The sequence below is a fragment of the Nicotiana tomentosiformis genome, chromosome 12, assembly GCF_000390325.3.
Source record: "Nicotiana tomentosiformis chromosome 12, ASM39032v3, whole genome shotgun sequence".
NCBI lineage: Eukaryota > Viridiplantae > Streptophyta > Magnoliopsida > Solanales > Solanaceae > Nicotiana > Nicotiana tomentosiformis.
In genome coordinates this window covers 12,182,394-12,201,130 of record NC_090823.1, presented here as the reverse complement: position 1 = coordinate 12,201,130, position 18,737 = coordinate 12,182,394, and the positions used below count along the sequence as shown (strand labels likewise).

General features: G+C 34.6%; 1 protein-coding gene across 6 annotated transcripts; it reads right to left on the bottom strand.

Moving 5' to 3' along the window:
• Positions 1-1,269: 1,269 nt before the first annotated feature.
• On the bottom strand, positions 1,270-11,108 carry LOC117277181 (cis-abienol synthase, chloroplastic). Of its 6 annotated transcripts, none has more exons than XM_070192232.1 (14): positions 10,931-11,108; positions 10,754-10,812; positions 10,353-10,632; positions 9,361-9,541; positions 7,766-7,986; positions 5,110-5,230; positions 4,932-5,029; positions 4,438-4,652; positions 4,233-4,342; positions 3,463-3,561; positions 3,156-3,371; positions 2,492-2,633; positions 2,141-2,389; positions 1,270-1,733 (listed from the first exon to the last, which is right to left on the bottom strand). In XM_070192232.1, the coding sequence occupies exons 1-14, from the start codon at positions 11,007-11,009 to the stop codon at positions 1,425-1,427; spliced, it is 2,379 nt and encodes a 792-aa protein (XP_070048333.1). In that variant the 5' UTR covers positions 11,010-11,108; the 3' UTR covers positions 1,270-1,424. The 6 variants fall into 6 exon arrangements, with proteins under 6 accessions (XP_070048333.1, XP_070048332.1, XP_070048335.1 ...); XM_070192231.1 differs by having other exon boundaries at positions 10,754-10,815; positions 10,931-11,104; XM_070192234.1 differs by lacking the exon at positions 3,156-3,371 and having other exon boundaries at positions 10,754-10,815; positions 10,931-11,104.
• Between the last annotated feature and the right edge of the window lie 7,629 nt (positions 11,109-18,737).

Sequence of the window (18,737 nt, the reverse complement as noted above, 5' to 3'; positions counted from 1 at the left end):
AACGAACATTTTCAAAGGAGGCTCGGCAGCCGGTTCATCGGTAGTTGCGCCAGGAGCAGATCTCTCGAGGACGACCACATCGGGAGTGATCTCCTCGATTTTAGCAGTTAATTGCGAAGAAGAAGAAGCGACTTGTTGGGGAAAAGATTTGAAAGTTTTAGCCATTGCTATCTGGAAGAAGCTTGAAAAATATGAAGATAAATTGGAAGATGAAAAGTGAGGTGCGCTAATTTGGGTAAAAATTAGGTAAAAACTTGCAACTTACTATGAAAGTCTTGAAGAACGGAGATAAAATGTTAGAATGTGAACAAGGGTAGTGATATCCTGAAAACTCGAAGGTAGAAGCTTCGCAAAAAAGTAAAAAATGAACAAAGGAGGAAAGTATTTATAGAGGTTTCACGCCGTTTCGTATTCAGGGATGACCCGCCGATGATTGATGCATGTTTGAAATCATGACGTCACGACTGACGGGACGTTTTGGATTCTTGGTTGTTTCTGTCACGGCGTATTGAAGAATGGATCGAAGTGCATATGTTATTTCTCGTCGTTTCAGTAAATTTACTCTCTGAGAAACGAGGGGACTATCTGTATACGGGTGAAACCGAGCCCGTTTGATACTTCGGTTCTCGATGGAGTAAACGGAGCAGAGATATGATCGTAAGAAACCGGAATCGGGGCAAGGAGCTCCTCGAGTCAGGTTCTGGGCAAAACACCTGCCCTCGGAAGAATCGGGGCCACATCCCCCAGGTCCGATTCGAATCCCAAAACTTCGGAGAACATCACGAGATAATCGAGCACGACTAGAGAAGGGTTGTGATATCCGCGCCCAGCCGGATGTCACAGCGTGAATCTCGGCACGTATCGGCAGAAAATATGTGATTAGCAAATGGTAGAATTTTACATTTTATGAAATTGTACTTAGGGTAAAACTCCCCTACTATCTAAATGGTCGTTTGACTATTCATTAGACACATTGTAACACGCATATCAAGGCAATATATTCTTATTTTCTCTTTTATTCAAAAGTTCTTACTTTTGTTCATCAGTTCTTCATTGTTGTGAGCCCGGGATCGAAGGCAGGCATTACATTAAACTGTTACTGAGTCTGAGATCACTCCCTTAATTGGTTTGACAATTTATTACATCATTTATCTGTTTAATCTAACATTATTTATTATTTGTATTGAATTAATCCACATATCCTTAAAACCACATATAAATTTAATTATTATCCGTTTTTATGGTAAACACTAATAATGGTAAATGCGCTTTAGTTAAAATAGCAGTGTAAGTAAGTTTTTCCCATAGTAACAGTTGTACATTATTGTGCACAACATAAAAGAAGTACAATTCGTCCATGCATCTAATAATATCACAACCAAGTTCCAAAGATTAGTAACATATTGTAAAAGATTTAAGGCATATTATGGGGAATATTGATTGAGTGGTTTGTAAATTACATCGTTGATATGGTTCTTGAATTCCTCTGGGAAGCGATACCCATCGCCATGTGTATGTATAGAATAAGCTGCGTTGATTGTCGTCCAAAAAAGATCCTTGCACACTTGTGGCAATTGGCTTTCTTTATTTTGTAGAACCATCCCTAGCAACTCTCTTCTCTTACTTTCCATCATTTCCTTTATCTGTCTTATAGCCTCTTCTTCAGAGATAGTTCCCTGACTTTGTGTTATTAATATTGATACCATATTTGTTGAACTTTCTGCTTGTTCTCTCTGCAAGAACACACGAAATAATAAGGATTAATGTTATAATTATACACTTGTATGTCTACTTGAAAAAAAAGCGTACAAAATAAATTCAACGTGGTCTGATCCTTCTAGCGCGAAAACTTAGTGAGACGAGCTTAATAAGAAGAAAATGAACCAGCAGCACATTATATTATATTAATTTATCAAATATCAATCTAGCCGGACAAGGCTTTGTTTTTGTGTCACTTCTCACTTTCAAATGTAAATTTTAGTAATTTTTGGAATAAAATTTGATTTGAAGAAGTTAGTGTTTCGAAAAAAGAATATTTTATGTAAAATTTTATCTCAGTTCAATATATTGAAAAAAGATTGTCAAAAATCAATAGCCAACATTTGATAAAATATTCTTCTAACGAAGAAAATAATATTACCTTGTAACTGTGTATATCATTAATCAATCGGGCCACAGCAGCTGTACAATTGCATAAGGCACTGACCTCAGAACTTTCTATGACATCCTTGGACAGTTTTGGTCCAAGAAGATATAGTGATGTGAGAACAAAACATGGAACACCAATAGTTACACATGCAACAGACAAGTACTCCTCTATGCTTGGGGTAGTTGATTTAATTTTCCAAAGGTCCAATTCCACCAGCATACACTTCAACATATCAATCCACTATAACAAGATATATTTCTAGTCAATCGAAAAGAAAGAAATATAAGCATGAAAAAAAAATTGATTTAGAGAATATATAATAATTAATGTACTTCTTCATACCAAGTTAATAAGGTGATCTTTGACACATCGACCTTGCTTAGTTTCCGCCTTTGCCGCAATTTCCTCTACCATTTTGTAAAGTGCCAAAAAGAAAATTCTAACCCTCTCTGAACGGAATCCGACGGTTGAGTATCCCTCCCATCTATAGTGAAAGTGTTAACATAATATGTGAAAGAGTATGAGTATCTAATCCAAAATTTCAAGGTAATCGGGTGGAGTATCTAAGGGACAAGTGTAACATTCTCTAATACTCTCTTGCAACACAGCCCGGTTCTACGGTTTGTTTCTGTTTTGGTTATTATTTTTAACGTAGAAAGAGAAGAGTCTCAACAAATTGTGATCTTCAAGAGTTAAGTAGATTAGGCTCAACATGATAATTGATAAGTTAGGCCATAGCAATGTTAGTGGCTTAATGGTCTGAATGAAAAAAAGAAAGTTTTGGCTCTGATACCATGTGAAAGAATATTAGTATAAATCCAAAACCATAAAGCTATGAATGAAGTAGCCTAGGATCATTTGAACCCTTTTGAAAGCCCGTACAAAATTGATGAGGGACAAGTGTAACATTCTTTATCATAAACTCAAGTGCCTCTAAAAAATGTGAGTTGAACAACATAGGTCAAAGGATTTTGTTGATATATTATAAGAAAAGAGATAACAATACCTCTCTACTAATTCGATGATGTTTTGCAGTTCTTCTTTGCAAATAAAACAATCGAAGAAATCATCCACCGCTGTTATTATTATGGCGTACTTTGCATATGCTAGACGAGCATCAGCATATTCAGGTTCAAAGAGTATGGCAGCAATTATGAAGTAACTAGTGTATAAGTACTGTTGTGATAATCCTACTTGTTCGAGTTTGCAATCTGTGAACCACCTACATTCATATATATATATATATATAATTATCAACAAAATGAAGTTGTTTAAGAATGACAAGGTCTAGTCAAGCTAACCAGTGTAGATACCTTTTCATCTGTTGAAGTTCTTCTTTGTGTCGGGTTTGGCACAAGTTAAAATCGTGTTCTGAGAACTTTAGCAAGTCTATGTTGTTAATACCGGAAGACCTAAAAGAGAGAAAGAGAGAGACCCCACATAATAATATGACCAATTTTTAAGGACTTCCAACTTCGATAGAAAATGTACCATTACATTTTATTTAAAGTAGCTTGTATTTTTTCTTGCTACCCATATTAAGCGTTAGCATACCAATGTTCACTGACATATGTTGTTTAAGTTGAAGGCGGTGGGCATTGCTACAACCGTAACTCTGATCCGCCCATATACAGATGTGGATCTAGGATTTTCAGTACATGAATGTATTACTAAAATAAAAAGAGGAAAAAATATATTAAATAGAAGCATGGATGCCAATAGTTAATATTATACCAATTTTAAAAAATATGTACATAAAATATCTAATTTTGAGGAGATCATGGGTTTGCGTGCCCCATAATCTCTCCTATAAATCTGCCCCTGTCCACACGTTTAAATGCAGAAGAGAATAATAAGAATAAACAAAACATATATACTACTTTTAGTAAGAGTTTACGTTACATACATCATTAATGTAAAGTTTTTTTAACCGTCACTCAAATAATATTTACAGGTAAGCCTCCTTAAAATGTGAGATTTATAATCTTGAAAACAATATAGATTACCTGCAATAATTGGCAAATGTAACCCGCTGACGGTACATATTATCTAAAATCTTATAGTAATAGTGTCAGAATTATACCTGTAAGCCGCTTTTAAGATCTTAAAACTGTCCATTTTGTATGACTCGATGTAACGTCTAGTTTCCACTCGATCAAATGTGCCATAAAATTTCCTCATAGCAAATTCCATCTGATATTTAATTGACTCGCTAGTAATGGAATATCATAAAATTGAAAATTACAAAGAATGTTTTTTGAATGGCCTAATTTATATACAGGTGATACCTCCTTCTTTGACCTATCAGGGATGTGCTTGTCCAAGAGTTTTTGCTCCATAAAATTCCTTGTCCAAGTACTTATTTTATCTAAAATGTGATCTTTCCTTTCATGAATAGCCACCTGTGAAGCTCGGTGAAGTTCGAGAATTGCAACGTGATTCATAAGTTTCCCACTTGATGTTGTAAAGAAATGTTCTTGGTCGACAAATCCTTCAAGTTCTTCTGCAGAAAGAAAGTAACAATTTATTGGTGCATAAGTAAAAGGACAGCCCGGTGCATTAAGCTCCCGCTATGCGCGAGGTCCGGGGAAGGGTCGAACCATAAGGGTATATTCTAAGCAGCCTTACCCTGCATTTTTGCAAGAGGCTATTTGCACGGCCTGAACTTGTGACCAACAACTTTACCAATTACGACAAACAACTTTACCAATTACGACAAGACACCCCTTATATTATTGGTGCATAGGTAAAAATTTAATTTTCTGAGTTTTTAGTTACAAACCTGAGGAAACTTCATAGTTATTCATCCGTAAAAGTCGAAACGCCATGGCACAATGAGCAACGTCTGAAAAAATTTCTTCATTCTTTTCTAGCCAAAGCCTATTCATAATTCAGCATTAATATTAATAAAAGTTTTAAAAAGATAAATTGTATAAACCATGAAGATCATTTCAAATTACCTGTATATTTCATCTAGTACTCTTTTGACTTCTGTTTTAAAATACCGATCTACTCCAAGATTTTGAAGGGCATCAACTAAGAAGAGATTTGAATGTATCTTTGTAGGGCAAATAGTGGGGACTATAAGAATAACGAAAAAGATTATATTAGTAATGCTGAAATATGTAGCTTAGACAGGTTGTACAGTGTATTATTTAAAGGAGTACACTTCTAGAAGGTTCATAAATTAGTGTTAGTTATTGATCTTTGTAATTAGCTGTTAGTTAGTTATTGGTTAGAAGTTAGTTTACAGTGTCTTTAAATACTCAGGTGTACAACTCATTATTAGTTAGATGATTTAGGATCGAGAGGATTTTGACCAAGGGTTCATTTGGGTCATACAAGGCAAGTTTTTATCGATGTTTTGTGCTCATTAAAGTTAATTAATTCTAGTATTAACATTGAAACTTCCTTTAGTTTGCTAAATTTTATTAAATCAACCAAAAACACCAAAAGAGAGATTTTCTAGGATTTTCTTACAAAGATAATTTTTACTACATGAACCTTATTTATGAAGTATAAGTGAGTGTTTTAATATTATTTATGAGCTGAAAAAGTAGTTAGAAGGGTGGAATAGATGAACCCTCCTATCATAGCTTTGACACTGAAAGTTTATTAATAGGGAAGATGAATAGTGTTGGACTTATTTGAACGATATCGTTTTGAACTTCTAATGAAATGGCTAGATTCCATAACACATTTAATAGATGAATTGGAGTTAAAATTCAAGGATTGATATCAAATGGTGAAATAAGAATTTTTGTGAAAGTCATGTGAAGTTGGACCTAAGTGCTACTTACTTAGTTGGTATTGTTATGAAGCGTTATTGATATATGAACTCATATATCACTACTAAAAAACGGCCAATTTCCGACCGAAATATTCCGACCGGAAAAAGTAGTCGCAAATTTCTGACGAAATCGGTCGGAAATTGCATAAAAATATATTTTTCAATTTTTAATAATAATTACGGCTGATATTCCGTCTATATCCGTCGTAAATTTTGGCGAAAAATACCGCATAACTGTTATCGACTAATTCGGTCGGAATTTTTTATTAAAACGAGGTTCGACTATTTGACCTATTTTCTTTTAAAACCCCCCTGACCCCTTTCTTTTTTCTTTCCCTGTTTTCTTCCTTCTCTCTTCTCTCTCTCACACTCAAACCTCCCCTCTCCCCCCCACCCAACCCGCCGCTGCCATCACCAATGCCACTCACCGGCGATGCCGCCTCGCTGCAGCTCCGTCGACGACCCTCCACTGCCAGAAATTCATGAGAAAACATGGGCATGATCTATCTGATGATGAGGATGAACAAACTGAATCTGATGTGTAGTAGTTTAGGTGTGGTATTTTGGTTGATTGGTAAACTTGATTGTGAGAGACAACTTTATGTTTTATTTTTAAACTTGAATGTGGGCTACTATTTGGATATTTTTATGTCCAAAATTGTTAGGTTTAATGGTTGGTATTGTTAGTTTAGGTTGTGTTAATGGTTGGTTTAGATTATTTTAATAGTTGGTATTGTTAGTTTAGATTATGTTAATGATTGGTATTGTTGGTTTAGATTGTGTTAATGGTTGATTGGTTGTTGGCGTTATTATATTGTAATAGTTTGACACGTGGTGTAGCTCCAAATTGGGCAGAATGCTGCTCAGTTTTACAGAAAATTCCGACTGATTTCCGACGGAAACAGTCGGACAGCTGCCCACATTTTGCCAAAAATTCCCAGATTTTCGACCGATGCGGTCGGAAATTTTAAAAAAAAATTAAAAAGTTTTCGACGGATTTCGTCGGAAATTAAATAAAATATATTTTTTAAATATTAATTTCCGACCGATTCGGTCGGAAATTATATTTTTTAAATATTAATTTCCGACCGATTCGGTCGGAAATTATATATTTATATTATTTAATTTTAAATAAATAATTATTTTATTTATATTATTACGACTGATTCGGTCGGTAAATTCCGACCACTTTGGTCGGAAATTTGAAAATATTTGGTCGTCTAACCTTTCGAACGTTCCGACTACTTTGGTCGGAAATCACTAACGGATTTGATCGGAAATTATTTTCCGACCAACTGTTTTTCGACCGACCAATTTTGGTCGGAAAGTAGTAGGAAATTCGTGAATTCCGACTGTTTTGGCGGTCAGAATTCTGCCATTTTCCACATATATGTAGATATCCCTTTGTTGATGACGTCCGAGCTTTTTAAATAAATTGGTTCATCGTAGTACTATGTCAGAGTTTGGACTTGAGAGGTAAGTTTATTAGACTTACTCTTCTTGTGATTTTCTCTAAAGCATGATTTGAGTCAATATGTGAGTTGTTCGTAGATGTACATTTGTACTTGTGGGGAGAAGCGGTAAGGATGTCACCATGCGTCACAAGCGCTAAATTATCATACTAACATAAATTTCTTATCAGTAGAAGTACTTTATATTTTCTAGTACCCTAAAACTATTAGTCTCCTATCAAACATATCGAACATATAGTAAACATACTAACATAATTAAAACTTAATTCCAACGAATTCTAAGAAGAGATATGAAAAGTATTTTCCTTTAGGCAGATAATGGGGAAGTATTGAGATGATCTTAGTAGTGCATACCCCAATTATCGTGCAGTTTCAAGATTGAGTTCAAGTACCCAAAGCATTTCTCATCGTACTGATGGTAAATCAAGGCAGCTGCAGTAGTGGCTGGTGAATCAAAGAGCGACCCGTTGTGTCTCTGACGAAGCATCATCTCTTTCCAATGACATAATTCACCGAGCCCTTCAGCAAAATATTCTACATTTGCCATATTCCCCTCGAATTCATTCTTTAAGGCTCTATTGGTTAAAAAATGGCCCAACAAATTGATTAGTTTACAGATGTAAGATATCATTAGTATGGTGTAATTAAGTTGAAGCTAGAGTATCAAAATCTAGTACTCCTTTCGTTTCAATTTATGTGAACCTATTTTCTTTTTAGTCTGTACAAAAAAAGAATGACCTCTTTCTATTTTTGGAAGGGGTGAGTGTTGCAGTCATGTTTAAATTAAAAATGAAGTTTTGCACTCTACAAATTTTAAACTATTTTTTTTTGCTTTATCATTCTTCAGAATGACATTTTCCCAAGAGACTTACTCCATAAAGTTAGGAGTTTTATAAGTCAATTTACAAATCTGCATACAAATTCGTGGAGAGGGCAAATTCTATATTCCTTTGTTCCATTTTATATGACATATTTTTTTTAATGTCTTTTCACAAAAGAAGAATCCCATTCTTTATTTGATAACTTTTTGTAAACTTTTAATTTATCCTTAATGAGATACTTTTATAATCAAATAAATGCTATGTCATGTGTAAGTCTAGCGCACTTTAGACATGTGGCAAAAGTCATTCAATCTTCCTTAAGTTCAGTACCTAGTCAAACACCGTCGTATAATTGTTCGTGTGATCGATTAAAGGCAAGACAAATGAAGTTAGTACTTTTGTTCTCAATAATTACAGGCAAAAAATTACAGTTATTATATACCACCATGGGAGACTTTATGTGGTAAAATTTGAATTACTATGGAGTTTGAAATAAAGGATACTTTTGAAATTTATGATAAAAAAATCATAGACATTTGTGAGGATATATATAAAAATTTCTCATTAAGAATAAAAATGAGAAGTTTAATCTTCTCAAATTTAGAAAGTCACTATTTTTTATAAAATGGACCAAAAACAAAATGTTGCCGCATAAATTGAAACAAAGGAAATAACTATCACTTATAAGTTGTTTCAAAATTTATGTTAGCTTTTTACTGTTTGGACGGATGAGTAGATGTGTAAACTTCTTCCAAAAGATTATTAAGTATTAACTACTAGTAGTACATTTACCTCTCCTACCCTCTATGATATTTCCTTTCATGCATATATCCATTCATTTTTCCTATTTCTAGTCATTTATCTTTCCAATTTCAACAAAGTTTTTTTGATATTTCTCTTTGTCATGTTTGATTATTGATCTATAGATATAAAAAATATGTCCTTTTTCTTATTAATATATGAATCGAATGAGATTACGCTTAGGCCTTTTATTAAGATTTAGCTTCAGACGACTAATATTGTTGAACTTCCCCTATAATTGTTTTATACATTAGGAGTTTTTGCGCAAGGCTGCAAAACTAATAATTTCCATAATATGTAAAATGACCATTTAATAAAGAAGCATACCTTTCAATTGTTAATTCACGTTCGCAGAGCATCATATTTACAAGGTTAGGATCCAAAGGTAGATCCAAATTAAGTTTCTCTGCATAGTTGATCATGCAGGGAAATATAATTTCAAATCCTAAAGGTGAAATCTGATCCTTGTTATCGACTGCCCAACCATGCGTTTCAATAAAGCCAAGGCCTAAAAGAAAAATGAAGGAACTATTCAAGTAATTAATAATACTACAAAATGCAAACTCCTTTGCTCACTCTTTCTTGAACCATGTCAATAGCATTACTTGTTTTTGCACATCGTCTAGATACTTGACAATTATAACATGCAAGATGGTAACTAAACATTTTATTCTGCTTAGTGTTTACACAAACTAATGAATGCATGCATCTTTTATTCATATATTATATTATTATTTAACCATATGGTTAAGTGATATACACACATTCTGTTTTTCTCTTTAATTTTTCTCTACTAAGGTTAATTTTTTTTAATTGAAGCCATTCACCCTGCGCTATGCTGGCCCATGATGATGGGGTTCGGCATTATCCCCTACCTTATATAGTAAAAATAAATTAATTAGTACACAGATGGGAGACATAAAATCAAAACCGCTTCAAACAAGATACAGACAATCAAACTTCTTACTGTTGGTCTGTGACCTGTTACAAAGGACCACCCTGAACGCTTGCTAATGGGAGATCAATTAGCTTACAAGATATATCTTTTATTCATATATTATTTAACCTTTGGAGCTAAGCTACACTAAGATATATAATTGATTTGTAAACAATTAAAATTTTAATATTCTGACACTACACCGAAAAAATTAATTCAAATGATGTAATTTCTTCAGGTCAGTTTTAAAATGAGTGACACCTTTATATATTTGGACAAAATTTAACTTTAAATTTTTTGTTTTATAACCAAAAAAATATCATTGCATATTTACGACCACAAATTTCAAAGAAATCGTTCTTCTAAACTCGGTGTCATTTACCTCTTTGGACTTGGTTATCTCCAATTCTCCATTTGCGAAGGGCAAGCAAAGATGCTAGAGTGGAAGAAAGGGAGTCTTTTACAAGCAATGGATGGCTAGGATTTAGGCCCCAAGATCCATCTTCTCTTTGATTTTCAAGAATCCAATCTAAGCACTGAGGAAAACATGGTTGGTTCATAGAATATCTTGAAGGGACCATAGCTACCCATGCTGTGTCATAGGAAGAAGGAGATAGCTCTATTTTTCCAAATGTTTCCCTTATTCTCTCCTTTGCCTCTTCCTGCAACCACCATTGCTTTATTAAGGGCATTTACACAAATGGCCTTTTCTAGGCCACTTTTTAAAATTCTGTCTCAGTTACTCCAGTTGGCTAAATTTGTATGCAAAAAGAAATAGCATACCATTGATGAAGCAGTACTGTGGCTGCATCTTACTCTACATGGTCTGTGGCAAATTGCATCTTCTTCGAACAAGGAGACACAGAAATTTTATCAAAAAAGAGACTGAAATTAGTTATAAAAGAATTGAATGATACTTATCTTCTTGTAACGTATAGTAATAAAAATTATGTGTCTTACTGGTTACTGAACCTAATTTGATATTTCCCAACTTATGATCAGGAAGTGGTATGATTTTGCTTCTCAGTCCAAGTATCATTCTAAACGGCAAACTCGGTTTTTTCTTTCTACTTTTTTTTTTGGGGGGGGGGGGGGGGGGGGGGGGGACAGAGAAATGTAGAGAGATATAGAGAGCACAAGAGTAGAATGGTATATCAATGTCGAACTATTTATAGTTTATTTGGCAATATTTTTTTAATCCATTAAAAAAATAACTTTCTAATTTATAAATAATTTAATTTAAACTTTTAATTTTATTTTTAATAATAAGATAAGATTTCGTAATAATACAAATGTTATATCTTTTTTAAGACTAGAAGTGTCACAAGTTTCAAAAAAATCTTCCTTTCTTTTTAACATGAAATATTATGTATGTATTGTCACGGGTCCTACTAATACCATCACGTATATGGAAAAACTACTATACTCAAAATGGGCTGAAATTCAGCCAAAATTCAATATATGGGTTAGAGAAAAAAATTATGTTCATTTATTAGCCGATTTCATATTAAAACAATAATAAATGTGAACGGCTAGATTTTAGTGCTATTGAGAGCTATCGATTGAAATCTTCTGTTTAATGACTAGACTAGACTATAGAGTAGCAATTAAACAAATTATATTATTTCCTTTACTTTTCTAAAAAGATCAGACCACCAAGTGTGGCGAAGGATTAGGCCTGATCCCTACTCATAGATTATTAATAACCAAAAAGGGAATATATTGAAGAGAGACACTACATGCCTAATCTGCATATTTACGTACAAGATGATGATTCAAAAGGTTCAATCCTTGAAAAGCAGTAATTAACACATCAGAAACTATGCTAAGATTGAGCACATTCCTCTCCTTAATTACAATTTGGATGTGGTATAGTAATAGTTGAAATTTAACCTCGGATGATTCTTGTTGTATACGGGTGGTACCTCGGTTGTGGTTCTTGTTGTGTACAAGGTGGTACCTCGTCCATAATTCTTGTTGTTTATCTCATGTTGTAAAGAGTTATTGGTGAAATACTCGTTGTTGTTTTTATTCTTCCTTGTCTTATCAGTTTGGATCCGTATTTGACTTTGGTGGTTCCCTTTAATTGCTTCCATTATGTTATCTATGCTTACAAATTCTGGTATTAGTTTATGTTATTAACTTCTTTCGTATCAGTTATTTCTCCGCCTTCCATTATTTATCGTTATTATGTTTTCACACTGTTTATTAGGTCCTACTAGGTATCTTGACCTGGCCTCGTTACTACTCTACAAAGGTTAGGCTTGATATTTACTGGTTACCGTTGTGGTGTACTCATATTACGCCTCTTCACATCGTTTTGTGCAGATTCAGGTACGTCTGCCCGTGCCGGACGCTAGAGGTTGATTGAGTAGCTGTCTTTGGAGAACTTTAAGGTATACCTGCTCGACGTCCGCATGCCTCGGAGTCCTCTTCTGTTTTAGACATTCAACTTGTTACTTCTTGTTTCAAACAATATTGAATATCGAGACTATTAATACTTTCTTGTAGAGATTATGACTCCGTTCCACCAGGTTTGGGGAGAGTGTTGGCTATTGAACTGTTGAGTTTAATATTATAGTGTGAAGGTTTTATTTGAAGTTTTAGTAGTATTTTTGTTATTTCTCTATGCATGTTAGGCTTACCTAGTCGTAGAGACTAGATGCCATCATGACATCCTACAGAGGAAAATTGGGGCTGTGACACATCTATCAAGCCAACTCTGCCTATATGAGCTTGCTCATATTATCGACTTCAAGTCTAGATAAAAAACGAAATAGCTAATTCTATGCCCAAATAAAAAAGGAGGATTGCGGCATGTAGCGCTTATAGATTGATAGCCAGTGCACAACTAGTCAATTCATAATGAATTTCATAACACACACACACACATATATACATACACAAAATAATTTAAGTCACTTATATTAAGGGAATTCAATAGTTTACCCTACTTGCACAATGTTATTTATGGGGCGAAAGGGATTTAATTGAACCTCCTTCCATACCTTTTACTTCGTCACTAGTTAGGACATGCTCATCACCTAGGTACATGTCCTTGGTTCCTGCGATAGAATTTAAATGGAGAAACATGATCAGTGAGAATTCATATAATCGACGTCAACTTGTTTGTACTGAATTGTAAGCTTTTAATTACAGTAATTTTATGCTTGCATGATAAATACCTTATGTTCGTTATTACATCCCACTTAATTTTTGTAAAAGCTTGCTTTACGAGAATTTGTACATAGATTATACATTTATCGGCTATTTTTAATTTAAGCGGCTGAGGGAGCTACCATTAGGCGCAGTTCATTACCGTTTTTGCCATCAATAAACACAAGCACTGTTTTGTTTCTTAGGTGGCATAAGGAAGACTAAATAATCTCATCATATATTATACATAAATCAGTCAATGCAATTTAACCAATATGTTAGGATCGAAAACTCGGGTAATGCGTAATTTAGCCAAACAACGGTATAATGGCAATAACAAAGACAATGAAAGTTGATAACAATGACAATTAAAGTAGATAAAGAAGACAAAAATTTAACGTGGTTCGGTCAAAGTGACCTACGTCCACAAGCAGAGAGGAGCAATTTACTATAACAATAAGAATACAAAAGAGAGTATAAAATTAGAGTAAACACTCTAATTAATCCCAAATACCCTAAGAGAATAACCTCACAAGATCACTCCAAAGAAAGGATTCACACAAGTACTTCCCAACACTAACTCTCATACAAAACACTCTTAATAAAGGAAGAAAGGAAGAAACAAGAATTGAAGACAAGTCTTGTTGGTGTGTCTAAAATGAACTAATGGCCTTCCCTTTTATAGGCAAAAAAGTCTTGGTCTCTTAGGTGTAAAAGAAGAGATACAACTTGTGCAAATGATGTCCAACACACAATGCAATATTTTTGGGTCCCAAAGAATATTGCCAACAAAGTCTACATTTTGCAAAGATACTTATGTTTATGTGAGATGGACTCCATTAGCCAAAATATTGGCCATAATTACAAATCTCCACCTTGGCATAATTTTGGCTGATATAGTAAATTTTCTCCACCTTCTCCGCAAAAGCCCCAATGGGCATATGTCAAAATTTAATGCCATCAAAATCAGATAAGTTGTCTGATACCGAAAATGTAGTAAGGCCTATAACAGTGGATCCCAATAAAGTATACAACGAACTAGATCTGTGTGCTTTCATGATCACACGAGCACCATGAGAAACTTTCAGAACTCCACCTTCACCTGTGTACTTGCACCCAAGAGATTCTAGAGTGCCCAAAGAGATGAGATTTTTCTTCAAGTCAGGAACATGTCTAACATTAGTGAGAATTCTCACCACACCATCGTGTATTTTGATTCGGACTGTACCTTTTCCAAAAACATTGCAGGCAGCATTGTTGCCCATCAAGATAACTCCACCTCCAATAGATTCATATGTGGTAAATAAATACCGATTGTGACACATATGATAAGAACAACCCGAATCTAAAATCCACTCATTGTTAGATTTGAAACTATTATTAGTTGCTAAAAAAATAGTTCCCTTAGTCTCATCAGCAGCTACACTTGCTTCGGCAGTGTCAGTATTTTTGTGCTCATTTTTCCTTTCCTTATGCTTTTCTTTATTTTTCAGCTTATAGCATTCAGAGATATTGTGACCTTTCTTATGACAATAGCGACACTCTAAATTATTGTATCTGGATATGGAGTCGGATTTACCCCTAACAAACAAGCCAACTTTCGCTTGAGTTCCACTAGCTTCCCCAGTAATATCACTATCTATCTATTCTTTTGATTTTAAAATAGATTTAATATCCTTATAAGATATATTATCCTTTGCATAAAGCATAGTATCTCATATATGCTTAAAAGATGGGGGTAGAGAACAAAGCAGTAACACGGCTTGATCCTCATCTTTAATTTCAACATCTACATTACTCAAATCTATAAGAATGGAATCAAAGGTGTCAAGATGAGAGAGAATAGAGGTACCTTTACCCATACGAATTGTATAAAGCTTCTGATTCAGGTAAAGTCTATTTTCTATCGTCCTCTTCATATATAAGGTTTTCAATTTTTTCCACATGCCTTTAGCTGTGGTTTCTACAGAAACTTCACGTAAAACCTCATTTGAGAGATTTAAAATAATACCTGCTTTTGCCTTTTTGTCTATGATGGCAAACTCCTCGTCCGTCATTTTATCCGGCTTCTTCTCCTTTCCTTGCAACGCCAAGTCTAAGCCATCCTGAATTAGGATAGCTTTCAACTTTAATTGCCACATTCCGAAGTTTGCACTTCGGTCAAATTTCTCAACATAGGTCTTTGTTAGAGTCATTTTGGCTATTGAAACTAACTTGGTTAGATCCAGCTCTGATACCAATTTGTTAGCATCGGGAACCCGAGTAGTGTAGAATTTAGCCAAACAACGGTATAATGGCAATAACAAAGACAATGGAAGTTGATAGCAATGACAATTAAAGTAGATAAAGAAGACACAAATTTAACGTAGTTCGGTCAAAGTGACTTACGTCCACAAACATAGAGGAGCAATTTACTATAACAATAAGAGTACAAAAGAGAGTACAAAATTAGAATAAATACTCTAATTAATCCCAAATACCCTAAGAGAATAACCTCACAAGATCACTCCAAAGAAAGGGTTCACACAAGTGCTTCTCAACACTAACTCTCATACAAAACATTCTTAATAAAGGAAGAAAGGAAGAAACAAGAATTGAAGACCATTTTCATATTTTTCGTAAATACGGGTCTCAGCCCATTTTCATATTTTCACGGCACCTCGTGCCCATAATTAAATCATCATATTTCTCCAGCACCTCGTGCCCTCATTTCATATCACAACTGCACGGACAATTCACGTGTCAATTATCATTATCATTTCATCACAGCACCTCGTGCCCATATTTTATATCACAATTGCACGGACAATTCACGTGCCAAATATCTTCATTATTTACTCACGACACTTCGTGCCCACATTTTATTTTATAAATCGCCTGGCAATAGCCACAGGCTCTTAATTTCAACATAAATCAGATTGTTATCAATTTACCAACAACAAGACAAATGGCACAAGGTATAAAAATAAACACAAGAAAATCACAACATCACATGAAATTATCAACACCACAACCCCACATCATCACATATCGTCCCTGATAATAGCCACCTTTATCGCTCATATTGCCACCCTTATCACTCCTATAGCCACCCTTATCGCTCTGCCCAGACAATATCAATAGCCACCCTTATCGCTCCTATTGCCACCCTTATTGCTCCTATAGCCACCCTTATCGCTCCGCCCAAACAATATTCTAACAACCACAATAACAGTGAAATGCCACCCTTATACCCACATAATATCAACGGTGAAATGCCACCCTTATCTCCCCAAAATAACAACTCACACAACACAATAATTTATACGAGAAATTAACACGACAACATAATAAAATCAATTCATATCACAATTTGCCCAATGGCCACAACCAAATTACAAAGATATAACAAAATCAATTAATTTCACAACAAATAGCCCAAGGCTCCACACAATATATATAACACCCAAAAACAATCAATAGAAATATAAATTACTCAGCATAAAGCAAAACCTTCATTAATGCAAACTTAGATAATTATATAATCACTTATTCTTAAGCTCGCTTAAATTAATTATTTGCATAAGATTCATATTGGAATTAATTTCCAAGAAATATTAAACCAACAATACTCACAAAATTTTATAAATATTTCAAGTAACAATCACATCAACTTATTATATAAAAATAAATTCAACAATAAGGATTTAGGCATGGCAAACAGATGATTTAATAGTTTTCCACAATTTTTCAATTTACTACACAATAATGCCTAAGACTTTATTTCAATAAATTTTGCACGTATAAGCCCGAGTACGTACTCGTCACCTCGCGTACACGGCTTTTCACATTTCACAAATGGCACATAAGACTCAATGCCTAAGGGGTAATTTCCCCACTCGAGGTTAAGCAAGACACTTACCTTTTCGAAGTTAGGCCGATATTCCAAAATAGCCTTCTTGCTTGAATTGGCCTCAGGGCAGCTCAAATCTATCCAAATTAATTGTATAACTTCATTAAAATTCATCGAAAATAATTTCGGATAATAATACGTCGACTTAAAATTTTATTTCAAAAAGTCAACAAAAGTCAACGCGGGGCCCGCCTCTAGGAACCCGACAAAAGTTTTATGAAATCCGAACACCCACTCCGATATGAGTTCAACCATACCAATTTTATTAAATTCCGACAATAACTCGACCTCCAAATCTTAAATTTTTATTTTTGGAAGATTTTTCAAAAATCTTGATTTCTTCCATTTAAATCTAAATTAAACGATGAATATAACCATAGATTCATGAAATATAATCACTTTCGGATATAGAATACTTACCCCAGTCGAAGTCGTGAAGAAATCCTTAAAATCGCCCAAAATCCGAGCTCCAATAATCCCAGTCGAAATGAAGAAATGACAGATTTTCAATTTTCAATCCTTAAGTTTCTGCCCAGGTTCGCAATTGCCATAAATGGTTCGCAATTGCGAATGAACAGTGTTTTCGCATTTTCATAAATGGTTCACAATTGCCATAAATGAACAGTGTTTTCGCAATTGCCATAAATGGTTCGCAATTGCGAATGAACAGTGTTTTCGTAATTTCCATAAATGGTTCGCAATTGCCATAATTGAACAGTGTTTTCGCAATTTTCATAAATGGTTCGCAATTGCCATAAATGAACAGTGTTTTTGCAATTGCCATAAATGGTTCGCAATGGCGAATGAACAGTACCTCACCAGAAACCAGCAAACTCAAACTTCTCTGAAATGATCCGAAACCACCCCGAAACTCATCCGGAACCTCCCGGACACAAACCATATATGAATTTCATTCATAAAACACTCTACGGACCTGCTCGCGCACTGAAAACACTGAAAAGAGGTCGTCTTGACCCGATATTGACCATGGTCAAACTCCCAAATTTCTTAACTTTACTAGTCTTTCAACCAATGATCCAAAAATACACCTAAGCCCCTCGGGACCCGTCAAATCATACCAACAAGTCCTAAAACATCATACGAACTTAGTCGAAACTTTAAATTACATCGAACAATGCTAGAACCACGAATCATACCCCTATTCAAGCTTAATGAGACTAAGAAATTCCATCTTCTATATTTAATGCCGAAACCTATCAAATCACGTCCGATTGACCTCAAATTTTGCACACAAGTCATTAATGACATAATGGATATATACAAATTTTTAGAACTGGATTCCGACCCTGATATCAAAAAGTCAACTCCCCGATCAAACTTTTCAAAAATTCTATTTTCGCCATTTCAAGCCAAATTCCACTACGGACTTTCAAATAATTTTTCGGACACACTCCTACGTCCAAAATCACCATAGAGAGCTATTGGAACCATGAGAATTTGAATCCGAGATCGTTTACTCAAAAGTTAACTCTCCGGTTAACTCTTTCCATTTATGCTTCTAAATAAGGATTGTTCTTTTAATTTAATTCCGAATCTTCAGTAAATCAAACTCGACCACACCCGTGGGTCATAATTTATATTGCGAAGCTGCTCGAGACCTTAAGTCACTGAACGGGGCGTTAATTCTTAAAACGACAAGTCGGGTCGTTACAGGAATCAAGTGTTCCGATTTTAACCCGAACACTACCAGATCCCAAA